General features: G+C 41.6%; 1 protein-coding gene across 2 annotated transcripts; it reads left to right on the forward strand.

The window, feature by feature from the left end:
* Positions 1–5755: 5755 nt before the first annotated feature.
* On the forward strand, positions 5756–15661 carry NSMCE4A (NSE4 homolog A, SMC5-SMC6 complex component). 2 transcript variants are annotated; one of them, XM_027705598.1, is made up of 11 exons: positions 5756–6250; positions 7823–7903; positions 8409–8539; positions 9537–9676; positions 10878–10977; positions 12243–12333; positions 12785–12879; positions 13636–13684; positions 14325–14416; positions 14984–15075; positions 15574–15661. In XM_027705598.1, exons 1-10 carry the CDS (start codon positions 5947–5949, stop codon positions 15065–15067), a joined length of 1167 nt encoding a protein of 388 aa, XP_027561399.1. In that variant the 5' UTR covers positions 5756–5946; the 3' UTR covers positions 15068–15075; positions 15574–15661. The 2 variants fall into 2 exon arrangements, with proteins under 2 accessions (XP_027561399.1, XP_027561400.1); XM_027705599.1 differs by lacking the exon at positions 15574–15661 and adding an exon at positions 15387–15567.
* Positions 15662–16341: the final 680 nt, after the last annotated feature.

Here is a 16341-nt window from a genome sequence, read left to right on the forward strand (position 1 = left end):
GTGGTGTTACAGGACAGTCATTCCCAAATACTGCCATAAAATCATTCTCTAACGCTACCACAAGGGAATTTTAAAGAAAGCTTCAAGTGGTAAGAAGGGAATATACTCAATATTCTTCAGTTCTTCCACGCAGCTGAATGGAAGCTGCCAATGAAGACAGGGACCCTTCCCCAGCCTGCAGATTTCACAACCTGAACCTGCCCAGAGGTGTCATTCCCTCTGCTGCCTGCTCTGGAAGCTCTCCAAACTGTTGCTTCTATTTCCATCCTGCTTGGTTTGCATCAAGCCCCACAAAACAACTAGTAAGCAATTTACAGTGCAAATTAATTTTTTTTGGATAAGGGGGAAACGTTCTGCAGGCACAGCTGTGAGTCTGAAGTACAACATTGGAACTGGGGTCATTTATTTTATTTGGACGGGTGTCCTTTCCTAATCAGCCCCACAAAGCAGCGCCCCTGTGACAATCCAAGCACATTCAGTCACTGATAACTTGCTTTGCTGATTAAACAACCAAGCTGTGACATAACTTAGATCTGCTGAAAGTGGCTTTTCCCCAGGCCAGGTTGCTTCCCACGGCTTGCCCTGGGATTGTCAAAATGCTCGATGAGAAATACTAACGAGGTGATTCTGGAGCATGTGCAAAGTGACTGCTGATCTCCTTAGGCCTGGATATCCAAGCCTGCCATTGCCACAGGGCTCTGTCTTAAGGGTGGAAAAATGAATGGATGTAATGCAGATGCAGCTGTAAATGCAGATGGCAGGTTACTTAAAACTAAGCCAATGAGGATTAGATCTTCCATCCATAGGCCCATCTGACTTTTCTGGTCAACTGCCATCCCTTTTTTCCCTTTCCAAAATCCTTTTAAAATAAGATTTATGGATTCTATATATTAACACCTACTTAATGAATCTTTCAATCTATAATGTAAAAGGTTTGACATACAGGGATGGAATTTTTTTTAAGTCTGACACATGTAGGAGGTTTCTAACCCATCTCTTGGCCTGTGTAAAGGGAAAAACGTCTCCTTCTAGGTAATGAGCAGCTTGATCCTGAATAGCTGGACCATGAGGGAAAAGTTCAAGCTATAAGTACTCTGTTTTTTGGATAAGATTGGATTTTGTAGGAAATATGAGCTTTATAATAGATATGAATATGCCTGCCACTGTCATCCTGTCAATAAGATTGTTATTTTCTTCCTGAAGATTTTTTTTAAAGGCAGTTACTTGCAAAACAGTTTCCAAATCACTGTGGTGATATAAACCCTGCTCAGTAATAAAATCCAGAAATAACTGAAGTGGCCATGGACTTACATGTTGACAATATCATGTCATCAATGTTAAAAAAAATAACATAACCAAACCCTTGCTAATCTCAAACTAGTGAAGAATTATTTTGATCTAATTAGTTCTCCTAGTGGGTAGGACTAAAAGTGACTTGAACTACCTGAAGACCTATAAGAGTTTTGGGTCACCTGAGGCCATATTGTACCTAGAACTGTTCAGTGTTGTGTTTTACAGCCTGAAGCAAACCTTACTGTGCATGAAAGGATGAAACACTGCAGCCAGTTCTCACTTGAGAACATTGTTGAACATCTGCATAGTGACCAGCCAGCTCATTTTATCTCTGAAATTCTGCATGGGAAAAGCACATTCTTGTTGTTACATGGCAACTTAAAAAACAACAAGCAATCCCTTCTGAAATCAACCCTTAGAACTATTTCTGAGAAAAAAAGAACAACAGTGGAAGAGAGCCACATTTAAAAACTCCGGCATTTGCAAATAGTTATTACAGTCTGTAATGTTGTAACATGCTTTTAAAATGGCTATTTTAGGACATGCACATTTAACAATCAGTCTCTTGGTCTCAGAAAGATACTGACTAACTAGACATCATCCTGCAGACATACTATATAGGGTATGTGGATTGTAAAACAAGTTATACAAGAGATCATAAAACTGTAGAACCTCAAAGGAGACACTGTTTTTTAATGGGACAGGGAAAAATTCTTTTATTTTGAAAGACACTCCCTTTGCCTTTCTGTAATGTCTAAAACAATTAGTAAACAGTTTTGAGTCTAGACATTTTTAAATTTAAAGAACTAATGGAAAATCACTTACCCAATTTTCCTCTCGATTGAAAATGAAAATGCACCACTCTGTCCCTGATTTATATAACCTTCTGCACTCCTTCACTCCTGGCTGGTGTGTGGATCCCCTTTCTCCCTGGATCACATGAAAGTGTTCTATTAATGTGAATTGGCTGATGTTTGAGAACACTATGCTGGGTAGCTATGAGGTGTAAGGAATCTGACCCAGGGAGCTGTGGGGCTGTGACACATCAGTTCCTCACAGGAATTCTCAGTTGCTGGATGGGAAGAACACGAGGCAGGTCCTGTACACTGGGTGCAGCATGTTGTCACTGTTGTTGTTGTTGTTGTTGGTATATGGTTTGCTTAAGGCAGCGAGACAAGTTCCATGTTATACCAATGTAAGTGGAATTTTTTCACTGCCTGACTATGACTACCAAGTATGAGGCTGTCTCTCTCACCTGACTTAGTAAGCAAAGGTTGGGAAAATGAATCAGTTTATCACATGACAATATATTATAATATAAACAGAGCATGGCTAAAATTGACAGCTGCCTTAAGAAAGGCACTGCAAGTCAGCACTGCTCCACATATTTCATGAGGAATGCTTTGCTGGAGTTCAGAATAAACATTCCAAGTCTAGGAATGCTCGTAGGTTACCTGGCAGGAGGGAGAGAAGGAAAATCTCCGGCCTCCATTCCATTCTTCATCCTTTTGCCTGTGTTCAGTTTTCTCTTGCCCACGTGGCCAGAAAAGAGGGAATGCAGCTTGTCTCTTCCCACATGGATAAGATGGAACTTCCAGCCCACTTGTTTGGATGTAGTGGTTGAAGTTACAGTGTTACATGTGTAACTTTCAGGAAAAAACCCACGCCACTTCAGGATAGACTCATCTCGACTATAAACCCCTGAAGAACATGTCACTGGAACAGGAAACCCACACCAATCACAGAATTTTCTTTTAAGTAGAGCATGTTTTCAGCTCCATGGTACTTTTGGAAAATCCTCCCTTGTAATACACTATTTCAGAGAGGAAAAAATATTTCTTTCATAATAGGTTGTGAGTTACAGGCCTTGAAACACGTGTAATAAAAATATATCCACATCAGCACAAGATATAAAAAAATGATCGCTGTGATAGGATTAAACCTGACACAAAAGTGCTTAGTTCAAGTCAGTTGTTTGCATGGTGTTGGCAATGTCTAACAGGTGATAATTTCTAGAGATTGCCACGAAGAAAAGTGAATTTATGAATTGTCTGTGAATACAGAAATTATTAGCATATTAAAATTTCAATGTCCAAAAAATTGCCATGCAGTTATGCAAAATATGGGCACAACTCTTTAGAGCACTAATTGGCTCTTTGCTTTTGCAAAAATCTGACATTGTTCTGCATTTGCTTTGTTCCTTCATTCAAAATGTACTGGATGGGCCACCAAGGCTGCAGCTGTCTGGTTATTCTCCACTTTGAGGCATCACTGATTTATGTATATATTTCCTGCTCCTTCTTGCAAAGATTTATTTTATTTTATTTTATTTCATTTTATTTTATTTTATTTTTCTAAATTGCTGTTTGATTGTAGGGGAAAAGTAGAAGGTTTTCAGCATTTCAGTGTCCAGCAGCATGACTTCCATATGTTGTTGTAGCAACCTGGTGTCAGTTTTTCACTTAATAAAACCTTCCAGGTCCTTGAAAAGAAAGAGTCTCTGGTGCCAATCAGGGTTTGATCCTGCCCGGGTTTTTCTCCTTGACACCCCACCAAATTGGGTCCCAGCTTTTTTCATAATTCTATTAATAATTATTTTTTCATGTTCCTCTGAAAATACCTTCTTAGACTGGTACAATGTCTACTGTGATGTGATGGGCTGTAACCTAATCCACACTGCTGAGAGAATATCTGATTTTTACCTCCCACAGGATTATCTGTAAGTACAAAAATGAAAGTTTCTGCAAGAACCAAGTACAAAAACTTAAACCTCACATTGCTAAAACAAATTTTTTAATTTAGCTACACTCATTAAAAGTATTTCCCCCCATGTGTGTTTGCTTGCAGAGCTGGCAGTTGAATGCCAAGTACCTCAGATGTTTTGTTTCTGATGTTTTCAATTAGTCCAGGCCCCATTTTGGATCACTGGGATTAACTTTATGTCAGGAACAGCCATCACTGGGCAACAAGTCCAGTGTTAGACAGTAAATTTCTTGTTTTATCTCTTCATCCTGAATAGTAGCATTTCTTTTAATGTATTCCAGGGAAATGCAAAACGTTTATGCTTTAAAATCATAAGCAATACTCCTGGGCAGTGACTAAACTGTGTCATTTAAAGACATGTCTTTTTTCATCAATGCCTAGGAATATCTCCTAGGGATTTCATACCAGGAGATTGATTTCCAGAACTGGACAAATGGTTAGATTTGATACTAAATTGAATAGTGGTAGATTCACTATTTTAAGGGCTCTGGATGACAGCATCAGCATGCTGGACAACTCCCAAGCTGAGATGCACTGCGAACCCCACTGGTAATTCACTCCTCAGCACCCTAAAAAGACACACTATTGCTCTGTATTTGGTGACAATGGAGACTGGCTTTTGTTTGCTGAAATACAGCATCCGTATACAACGTGAGGAATTTGAATTCAGTTGGAGATCCTCTGCTAAATGCCAGAAACTCTACATTCATTTCTGCACTCTGAGAGGAGCAAAGGAGGGAATGGTGAAATCTGCACGCACTGATCTCTGCTAATAAATCTGAAACATTTATTTCAAGATTCCTCTTTGTGAGTCTTCTCATTTCAATGAGAATAAGGTCGTATGTATATGCATGGATGAAAACTGAGTGAACATCAGACATAAAAACAATCTTGGTGGGTAAAGACAAGTTGAAAATCTTACAATGAACTGAATGTAGGCCATTTTCTTCACTTACTGTTCTCACTGTTGACAATAACAACTGACATAGACACATAATAATAGCCAGGACAGCAAAAATCCCATCATCTGGACAAGCAGAACTGGAAGTGCTGGGTGTTTGGTTCGACTGGATGACGTTGACGATTCTATGATTATAACTAGATGGTCTTTAGGGTCCCTTCCCACCCAAACCATCCCATGACTCCATCATTTATTTCATTTTCCAGAGGCCCAGATCCCTGCTCAAGGACTAACGCAGGCATTTCTATGGACATATATATATATATATATATATTGCAACCGGACATGTCTATCTCGTCTCTTTCAATATATACATATTGTAACCGGACATGTCTACCTCGTATTGGCCTTTTTAGCCACCAACGCACCTGCAACAAACGTGGGTAAAGGCCTTCCCAAATCTTCTTTCGCGAAGCCTAGCCATTATATATATATATATACATATATATATATATATGTATGTATTACAGGCGCTCGGCGGCCCTTTCCCTCCCCTTTTCCCTCCTCTGTCGCTCGCACAAGGGCTGTCCCGCCCTCCCTCTCCGCGGCTCTCCCGCGCCCGCAGCGCCCTCCGGAGGCGGCGGCGGCCCCAGCACCGCGCCCGCTGCGGGGCGGCCCCGCCCGGCCCGGGGGAGTTCCCTTCCGTGCCGGAGCTCCCGCCCGTGCCGGGGATCGTGCTGGGGCTGTTCCGCTGCAGCTCGGTGCGAGCGGCGGTTCCCGGGCCGTTCCGTCGGTTCGAGCGGCGGTGAGAGCCCCGCAGCCGCCCGGGGAGCGAGTGGGAGCGGCCCGGCCCGGCCCGGCCTGCTCGGAGCGCACCGCGCAGCACAGGCGGGAGATCGCGCTCGGAGCTCGGCGGCTCCGCGGCGGCCACGGCGGGAGGCACTGACCCCCCGGGCGGACCCCGCGGGCCGAGGTACGCAGGCCCGGCCATGCCCGTGAGGCGGGGCCGCCCCGGGAGCGGCCCGGGCAGCTCGGGCACGGCCCCGCGGCCCCGCGGCCGCGACATGGCGCAGGGCGGCGGCGATTCCTCCCCGGGCCGGGGCCGCCTCCCGCTGCCCTCCACCTCCCGGGACGGGCCGCCGGGCCTGCCGCGCTCGCCGTCCCCCGCCGAGGACACGGAGGAGGAGGAGGCGAGCGAGTGTGTCGAGCGGCTGGAGATCGGCAACGGGGCCGACAACGAGCACAACAGGTCGATCCGCAGGCAGTACCGGGAGCTCATCTCCAGCGTGCACCGTAAGGCGGGCGGCGGGGCGGGAGCCGGGGCTGGCGGCCGGGAGGGTCCTGCGGTTGTGGGGAACTCCGGGTTCCTTGGGCGGGTGATACTTTGGGTTTGTGCTCAGGTCGACATTCGACTCCCGGGAGGCACTTGTATGGAATGACAGCATCATGGAGTGGTTGGAAGGGACCTTAAAGCTCATATTCTTTCACCCCCTGCCATGGGCAGGGACACCTTCCACTATTCCAGGTTGCTCCGAGCCCCGTCCAACCTGGCCTTGGACACTTCCAGGGATGGGGCAGCCATCCCTGCTAACATAAATTCAACCATAAAAATCTTATGCCACTGAAGTAAATGGAAAATTGCTGCTTCAGTCTTAGTTAATGCATAAGCATTAATAAAGATGGAGCCTGTATCATCCTGGAATTAATGTGCTATATATTCTGTATTTTCGTGTGTATGACAGGGAACGAAGCAGCCAGTTTTGATTAGGTCGTGAGTATGTATTTGTATTGGGTTTGTGTGGCCAGGGTTTGGTAGCAGGGGGGCTGCGGATTTGAGAAGCTGCCAGAAACTTCCCCCGTGTCTGCAGAGCCAAGAGGGACCCGCCACTGGCCAAGGCTGAGCCCATCAGTGACCGCAGTAACACTTCTGTGGTAACATATTTAAGAAGGAAAAAAAGTAACTGTGCAAAAGTAATTGTGACCAGAGCAGAGAGCAGCGAGAACCAGTGAGAGAAGCATCTGTGCAGACCCCCAGGGCGGTGCAGAAGGAGGGGCAGGAGGCGCTCCAGGTGCTGGAGCTGAGGTTCCCCTGCAGCCCGAGGTGCAGCCCATGGTGAGGCAGCTGTGCCCCTGCAGCCCAGGGAGGACCACGGGGGAGCAGAGACCCGCCTGCAACACGGGCGGGGTCCTGCACTGGAGCAGGGTCGTGGCAGGGACCCGTGGACCCATGGAGAGAGGAGTCTGTGCAGGGACAGAGCCTGTTCCTGAAGGACTGCACCCTGTGGAAAGGGACCCACAAATTGCTGAGGCAGTTTGTGAAGAGCTGTTCCCATGGGATGGACTCACGCTGGAGAAGTTGGTGGAGCACTGTCTCCCGTGGGAGTGACCCCATGCTGGAGTAGGGGTAGAAGGGCTCCTCTCTCTAAGGATGAACCAGTGGCAGAAACAACATGTGATGAACTGACTGTAACCTCCATTTCCCACCTGTACCCCTGGAGGGGAGGAGGAAGAGAATCTGGAATAAAGTGAAGCCCAGGAAGGAGGGGAGGGGTGGGGAGGAAGGTGTTCTTAAGATCTGTTTTACTTCTCATTATCCTGCTCTGATATTATTGGTAGTAAATTCCACTAATTTCCCCAAGTTGAGCCTGTTTTGCCCATTACAGTAGCTGCTGAGGGATCTCTCTCTGCCCTTATGTCGACCCATGAGCCTTTTGTTCTGTTTTCTTTCCCCTGTCCAGCTGAGGAGGACAGTGACAGAGCTTTGGTGGGCACCTGGCCTCCAGTCAGGGTCAAACAAGCACAGTATTCCTCAATTCTTCTGTGTTTAAATAATTTAGGATTTCATACGTGTCTTTTCTCCCCCAGAAAATCGTGAGGAGATGCTGAGTTCAAAAAGCAACAGACTGACAGAAGCTTTGGAAGAAGCCAATAAGCTGTTTGAGAAAGGTAAAACAAATTCTGTGCTCTTTATTCAAGGTGTTTGGCCAAGTGTGAGATGATGATGCCTTATAAACAAGAGAGCTGAGGTCCAAGTACTTTATCAGAAGTTCTATATAATTTAAAATAGATATGTTTAGTTGAAGATTGTTTAAGTTGATATGAGAAAATAAATATTCCTGTTTATTTGCACTTAGAAATACTCCTTGCTTTATTTTGACAATGTATAGAAGTAGTACACATAAAAGATACCAGTGTAGAGGGGTTCATTTCACTTGGAGAAGTGGAAAACATGTTGATAAAAAGGTGTTTATTCTTTGTCATTGTCACTCTCTCCTATTCTCTCTCCTTTTTTTTTAATGCAAATATTATTATAAGGATTAAGTAAGTGTGTTAGAGGTCATTGTAATAAAATGATTTACAAAGCTCTAATGCCAGGATAGACCCTATGCTGAATTTATTATTATATCTTAGACAATTTCACATTGTTAGCATAAAATTTTTCCTGTGACAGTTTGCCGTGCACGAGAGGCTGCGCTGGATGCCCAGTTTCTTGTCTTAGCATCCAATCTAGGGAAGGAGAAGGCCAATGAGTTACACTCTGAGATGACATCATTTGATGCAGCAACATTTGCGGAAGACTTGGTAAGTTCCAGCCTCGGAATTTGCCAAACAGGAGGTTTGCCCTGTTTGTTACAGAATCACAAAGAAAAATCCTCAGATTGTACATGGCAGCTCTGATGGAATTGAATGCTCTTCCTATGGATTTCTTTGATTAACTTGCTGTATCTGGTTAGTGTTGTTAATTGTTTTAAACTACATATTAAGCATTTCCAATAGGGAAAAATCCAACTTAAAATGCAGACCCCCCCAAAAAATTATTGCACTGCTGCTGCTATATCACAGTTCAGTCAGTTCGTGCTCTTGAAGTCTTTGCACCTTTTTTTAAGTCACTCTTTTGTAGTTTCTCAGTAGCTAAGTAGTTTCTTTATCCTGTCTACCACTTTCTGTGTTTTGGGATAGAGCCCTTAAGGCCCTGTGTCACTGGCAGGACTTTGGATGACTTGAATACTTTTAGATGTGACATGTTTGTCTTTTTGTACTGTGGCTGGGTGGAAGAGTTGGTTCAGAATAGCTTTTAAGGAGGCTGTTGGGTTTTTTCCTCCTTGAAAATTTTCCCTTATGTTACAGCAGATTAATAAGGAATCTGAGTCTTTAGTCAGGTCTAGAGCTCTACAGTATAAAACCCCATCAAGTTCAGTTGTTTTGTTGAAGTTTTTCTTGGATTAGCGTGGATTGGTGGATGCAGGAATAGGCCAAATAAGTTGTTCTATGGTATTCCTGGGAATATGTGGTGGTCAGAAATTGTGAGATATCTGAGCTCTCTGGTGCAATTTAAGTAATGCTCTGCTACTTCATACGTCATTGACAATTTGTTGGAATCTAAGCAGTTTTATTTACTTGTGGCTCTTTTTTTTCTCAGCTTAACAGAAGTTATCTGTTTTCACAGTATCTTCGGGAAAGTCCTTATGCAGTGATATTAAATATTAATCTATCAGGCAAACACCACAATACAACGTTTCACCATGAATGTATCTCCTGGTTTAAGTGAATTTTCACTGCAGCTTTTTTTCGTTTGCAGCTGACCCTCATGGGTATAAATCGCATAGAAGTAGAAGAAAATTATAGTGAACCTGGTGGTTTTTTACCTCGTGATGCCTGGCAGAAAGTGGGAGAAGAAGCACTGAAGTACTTCAGAAGAGCACCTACTTTTCACTATATGTAAGTTCCTTTAAGGAAATACTTTATCCTGCAGCACAAGGTAATGCCCTTAATGGAGTCTTATCTTTAATGCCCTGGGCTTGAACAGAGTTTAATCTGAGGTCACAGCAGTGTTGACAAGGACTTCTGTGTGATCTTTCTTCTTCTGGTACAGTGAACTCCTCATCTCCAAAATATTTAATAATATTTCTTGCTTTGGTTTTGGGTTGGCTACAGAACAATATCACTAGCAAGGTATTCTTGAAATGCCATCAGAAGTGATCCTCTTTCCTCTGGAAAGCTGACCCTTCCCTCGTCATTCTCTGCCTGTACAAGCTGCAGCCAGAATCATGAACACAGGAGCCTTTTTGGTTGTTTTTTTTTCTTTTTTCTTTCTCAGACAGTTACAGAATGTCAGTCCAGGGAGGTCTGTATCTTTTACCTGATGATTGTATTAATATGAAAAGACTGACAGTTGTTCTTGTACGTCTGTGTTAATGGGTTGTCTCTTAGAGTCTTGCTTTCTGACTCTGCCTTTAGAATAAATAACCTGAGTTCTGGCCAGTGGCCTTATGTAGAATCAGCCTCACCTCTCCTTAGGCATAGGCAACACATTTAGTAGGAGCCTGTTTTAGCTGACCCTTAATCACCTGGCTTATAGCCAACACTCCAATTTAAATCTCTTCAAAAGTCAGCCTACAATAGCAGAGCCTGGTTCAATTAAATGACCAGCAATATTAAATTAAATGAGTAGAGCTGACAGAATATTATTCAGTTGTCTGTGCTTTTACACTTGTTCCACCCCCCTATAATTACCACTGTAATTGTAAGAAAGTTGCTGAATATAATAATTTGATCCTACAATATCAGGCAGGAAAGTTTGTTATAAATTCAAGTGGAGATATTGGAGGATATGAACCATATATTCTGTTTCATTTCTTAACTAGCTTTAAGAAAGTAGATTGGAAGTCTTCAGTCCAAAAAGAAAGTTGGAATAATTGCATCAAATTTTCTACATGTTCTGGTATGAGGCTGCCAATATATTGGGAGCAACTTTTGGGGATGGTTCTTTCCAGAAATCTCTGAATGTGATGAAGCTTTATCTTTAGGTATCAGTCATTACTTTACACTTTTCTCAGGAGATCCACTGCTCAGTGTATAGATTTCTAAGCATGCAGTGTAAACCAGATTTCCATGTATGTGTTCTTTGTATCTCTGTTAGGTTGGGATCTTTCAAGTCTGATCCTCCTGTAGCAAAGCAACGGATTGAGAGGCAGAAAAGGGCTTCAAAAGGAGAAGCAAAACAGATGATGCCTGCTCAGGTTTGTAAAGTGTTATCTTTATTAACCATTTGTTCTGGCATAGTTATTACTAGCGACTTCTAAAGCTTTCTGTTCATGTTGGTTTGGGTTTTGTAATTCCAAACTGTGTAGTACTTGTGACATCCCACCCTTAAGGGGAAGGGATCAGCCAAGATTCATAGATGCTTGTGCTGTACTGGGTTGTGCTTTAACTCCAGGAGCCAAAACAAGGATGTTTGTCACAGAAAAGTGCTGCCCTCCCTCCATGTCGTTCTTTTTCCAGCCCCATCCTGTTCTTTCTCACAGTGTGTTATTAGCACAATCCTTGGTTGTTGCTACCAGCAATCCTTGTTTGGCTCCATAGCCATCCAGCTGTGTTTGAAACATGCACATCAACCCTTTCTGGGCTTCTACAGTACTAAAGGACTCAGACTTCATTATTAGGCCTCTTGATTTGTTTTGTGTGGACTGCAATGTTTCACTGAGTGGAGGGAAATAGGATTTACAGACTAATTTCGTGTTCAGAAATATGATTTACACACTGATTTTTCAAGTTCAAATGAGCTTACTTGCTCTTATGCCTGTTGCTTTAAAAGGAAACAAAAAAGAAGCTTCTTTACGTTGGCGTGGTTTCCGTTTTTCTGTAAGAAGTGTCTGACAGGGTGTGGCATTTGCCCTGAAATGTGATTAACAGCAGTTAATTATCTCACTTAAACACTGTTTTTTCTGCCTTCTGTTTCCCTGTCCTTTCTGTCATACACTGGTAGAAAGGCAGAAGTCTGGGAATACTTAGAGACTTAACCTCTGAAACCTTGAAAACATAAACCATGGTGTTTTAGGGAAGCTCAGACTGTGATAATGCCAGGACATAGAGGCAAAAGCTTGATTATTATTTTCTAAAATACTTAATAGTAATTGAAATAGTGATAGAAAGGATTCTGTCGCACTTTGTACTGGGAAGAAGAGGAGCTGGAGGGCTTTTGAGTTGCTTATAAATGATCTGTATTAACCTCACAGACTGTACCACTGTGTAACCCAATTCCACAGAGCTATTGAAGAGTAAGTGTAGCCCTTAGTGGGCTCAAAACATACAAGCTGTGGCCTTTCAGTTTGATATTTTAAGATGGGACCTAAACCCTAAAGCTCTTAGCAAGCTGTCTCATGTTTGCATAAGTGTGTTGGGAGAAAAATTCAGCTTTTATGTTCTGTGTTGATAAAAGGCCCTTTGCATATTCCTGTAATACACTAGTGGTTATTTGAGGTGAATCTGTGTTTCTTTTTCCCAGTTAAATCAAATGGAGGAGTCTCATGACGAAACTACAGAAAAAGAAGTAGAGAGGATCTTGGGAATACTGAACACTCTCTTTGAAAATGATCGTAAGTATGAGGAAATTAAGCATGAATTGGTGAAAATGAATATTTGCTGGTTTTTACAGTTAGGAGTGGTTAAACTGCAGAGCCAAAATGAGGTGAAGTTTGCAAGTAGAAATCTTCCTGTAGAAGCACATATACCAACTATGGATTTTTTATGAACACTCATCAGGGGCTGTTTGACTGCAAAGTACATGTGAATCCTCTCCCCCTGATTAGAGCCTGCCATTTTTTAGAAGGCAACCAAGAAAAGATGGGAAAAGGGGGAAAAGATGGAAGAAAATAATGAACTCTATGGAAGATTTGTTTCTTTTTGCAGGCAGCAAAAATTGAGAATTCAGCATTGTAACTAAACTGACAAACATTCTGTTAGGTTTTGAAAGGAGTACTGTCTCTCTTTAAGTTTGTTTTACATCTTTTTAACTCTGTTTTAACAAAGCCATTTTTGTATCTCCAGCTGAAACACCAATTTCCTTCTTTGATTTTGTGATTGATCCAAACTCCTTTGCACGCACCGTGGAAAACATGTTTCATGTGTCCTTCCTCATAAGGGTAAGGCATGATATGTTCTTGAAATCTCACTTTAGATATTGGAATTATCTAGACATCCTGATTTATTGTTTTTATGTCTTCAAGATTGAAAAATTAGGTTTCAAATATGAGGAATACTAATTTATTTTCTACAAACAGCCCGTGATATTTTGGTAATCAAATAAAAAAGAAAATAGAGTTGACAGACTAATTTTTTTCTTAGATCTTTCTGCTGCAATCGATTTACCAACAAAACAATAGTGAAATTTTGCTGTCAATATGCTTTTCAGAAAAGATTCTGGCTTACATTTTAGATATAAGAAAGTAGTCACAGAGTATAGAAGAGTTATTGAGGTTGTAGAAGAGTATGTTAGTGCAGGGGTTTATATGCACTTCAAACTATATTTAGTTTGTCTAATAAATAAAATTAAAAGACAAAAACTGACAAAGATATTCTGACTAAATTCAGGTTTATAATGAATAGTGATGTGATTTGATTATGAAGGGTTACCTTCAAGTGTATTTAATGAATAATAATGATTTTAATAAAGCAAAACTTTTATAATCCAAGTTAGCCACTGTTCTGTATGGGCTGCCTTCTTCATTAATAAGTGGTATATTTAAATACTTTTTTCCTATTTGTTATGCCAATGAAGATTCTTTATCAATATATGTACCTGTTTATGATTATGTATTAAGTAAAAACATGAAATCTCAGTGCATTATCCTAACTGGATACCTCTAACTTCTGAAACTTTAAATCCCACTGTCTTCTAGGATGGTCTTGCAGAAATAAGGCTGGATGATGATAAATTGCCAATAATAGGTAAAATCTGGCTTTTAAAAGAGCCTAATTGTTTTTTGCTACAACATTACATGTTACACGTTCACAAAGTTTCAGGTTTATTTTTAGCTGGGGACAATGAATGTAATTGAAGGTATGAAGAGATTTATGAGGAGTTGAAAGGATTGAGTGTTTTCCAATATCCATATATGAAAAAAGACCATTATGCTGATTTATACAAATTAATTCTATTAAAATAAATCAAAGATTATTACCTTTCTTTTCAAGTTACATTTTTGCTGAAGTATTTTTTGTGTGCAAGTCTCCGTTGTCTCGCTTGAGTTGGGAACTGCTGCAGCTTCAAAACATTTGGAAAGGAAATTCCATGCTACACGAGGTCTTTGGCTTTCATTCCCACAGGATATCAATGGGGTTAAGACTTTGGTGGGATTTCATAAGGAATGAAATACTTACGTCTTTGTGGGACTCTGCAAAACATTAGTTCCTAAATATTGAAGAGGTGAGATGAAGGAAATCTCTTCAGCAGTGTATGGTAGAGGCTGTTGAGAGAGAGTAAGTGGGGGGAAGATGCAGAATTGATTTGATTTTTGTGGAGCTTTTGTGTTCCTGGTGGACACTGACTTTGCAAGTGTAAATACTGAACCTACTGTGTTTTGATCAGAGTCTACAAAATACAGGAAGGTAGGGGAGGAAAACCGGGGACCTGGAGCACGGAAACAAGTTGTCATGTCTCTGACCCAGGAAGAATGGAAGGTACCATAGAGACCATTTGATACTTTGGATTAGTTCTTTTTTTCCTTAAATGTAGGAATGCATCTGAGAGCTGGGCTGTTGATGCTCTCAGGAGGAGAGGTGTTCCCATGTACATCATCACTGCATTTGACCTTACGGGTGCCAGAACAATCACAAATCTAATGGGTGTTTTTAACTGCAAGAAAATTGAGAACTGGGATAGCAATTCCATCTTTGATCCCTGAGGCCTGGTCAGTTTATGTGCTTTTAAGCTCTGCACTGACTTGCCTTTACTATTTTATATGAGGCCTGTGTAAATACAGAGTCTGTTTCTTCCCTTCCATATACTTAACTTCTGAAGGGGAAGTTCTCCTCACTAGTTTGCTGTTTGTAGTAAACCTTAGAAGACAAAAAGTAGTTTTGAGCCCATACAGCTCTTCTCCTTTGTCCCTCACTTGGAATATCCAGGAGAAACATAATAATTTGAAATGGTGCTTTAGTGTGAGAAATTTCATTATTTGCCTGGTGGTAATTAAATTAAAATAGTTCAGCTCTTGTGATTGACTGACTGCTGTCATCTCTAACCAGGAGATCATAGAAGTATTTGAAATAACAGAAGCCATGATTAGCCCTCCTTTTCAGAGCACTGAAGAGGAAATGGAGACAGAATAATTTTCCAAGTAAGTTCTTTTAATAAATCAAACTCAGTAAGGATCCAGTGCATGAGTTCCTTATGCACCTGGAAGAACTGCAGGGAAACTATATGGGACTTACAAATGTAGAACTGTAAGCAGGGTGACTGTAATATCTGGAACATTGCTGTGTTCTTGCTCTCTTCATGGAACAAAATGTAATCTAGTCTTGTATGCAGTAATTAACATTTCTTGGTCAGTTCAGTGATAGACTTGAGTTAATTTTTGGAACTTCATACTCGGAATGCAATGTTGGGAAGAATCATAGCTTAGTTTTTCTGTTTGTTTTTTTAACTTAGTGACAGCTGATCTTGTTAATACAAGTAGTCTGAAGAAGGACTTAGAGGGAACCAGACTGTCTTCTGTTCCTACTTCCCTAAAATTCTTTCAGTGATAGGACTGAATTCTTTTACTGTCACAGTTGTTTTTTAAGTTCCAAATTTTATTGCATAGTCTTACTGTCTTTTTCTTTTTCTCTTCCCCTAGGTGCCTTATACTTCAGAATGTTTTCCTCAAGAACTGTTTTATGTGTATATATTGTACAATTAAATTTATTCGTATTGGAACATCTCAACACTACATAAGCTGCTTTGTTCAGAATCATGGAATGTTTTGGGTGGGAAGGGACCTTAAAGCTCATCTTGTTCCACCCCCTGCCATGGGCAGGGACACCTTCCACTAGCCCAGGTTGCTCCACGCCCTGTCCAACCTGGCCTTGGACACTTCCAGGGATGGAGCAGCCACAGCTTCCCTGGGCAACCTGAGAAGAAGTTTAGACTTGTCATAGGGTTATTACTATATACTCCCTATTTATTCTGGCTCAGTTTACTTCTTTATATAAAGTTTACTGACACTCACCAGCTTTTATAACAGGGAAACACTGCCCCCCTTCCTTCCTCCCTTGTCTTTCCCCAGCAGCAGCAGCAGCAAGTAGAATTTACATGGTTATCCATCCCTGGTGGGATAATCTTTCTATCCACCTGATTTTGGGTGTTGCAGGAGAAGTTGATAGCGTTCTTGCTGTTCCGGAAATAAAGGTTTGAGTTTGGAAATTTGGTCCCAATTACAGATAGCAATTCCCCTTTCTGTTTTTCCAAACTCCACCTGTGTTTGGCTGGTAACTTAGGCAGGCCAGCTCTATGGGGCCATGATATTATTTTGTTAAAAATGAATAAATCTAGCTCCCATTCAGGAAAATGCTCTGTCTCTGGAGTTGTAGAAAAGTGAAAAGTAGATTGGTGTGCAAAGTTTGAC

Source organism: Neopelma chrysocephalum, unplaced genomic scaffold (genome assembly GCF_003984885.1).
Source record: "Neopelma chrysocephalum unplaced genomic scaffold, ASM398488v2 Primary Assembly neopelma1_347, whole genome shotgun sequence".
Taxonomy (NCBI): Eukaryota; Metazoa; Chordata; class Aves; order Passeriformes; family Pipridae; genus Neopelma; species Neopelma chrysocephalum.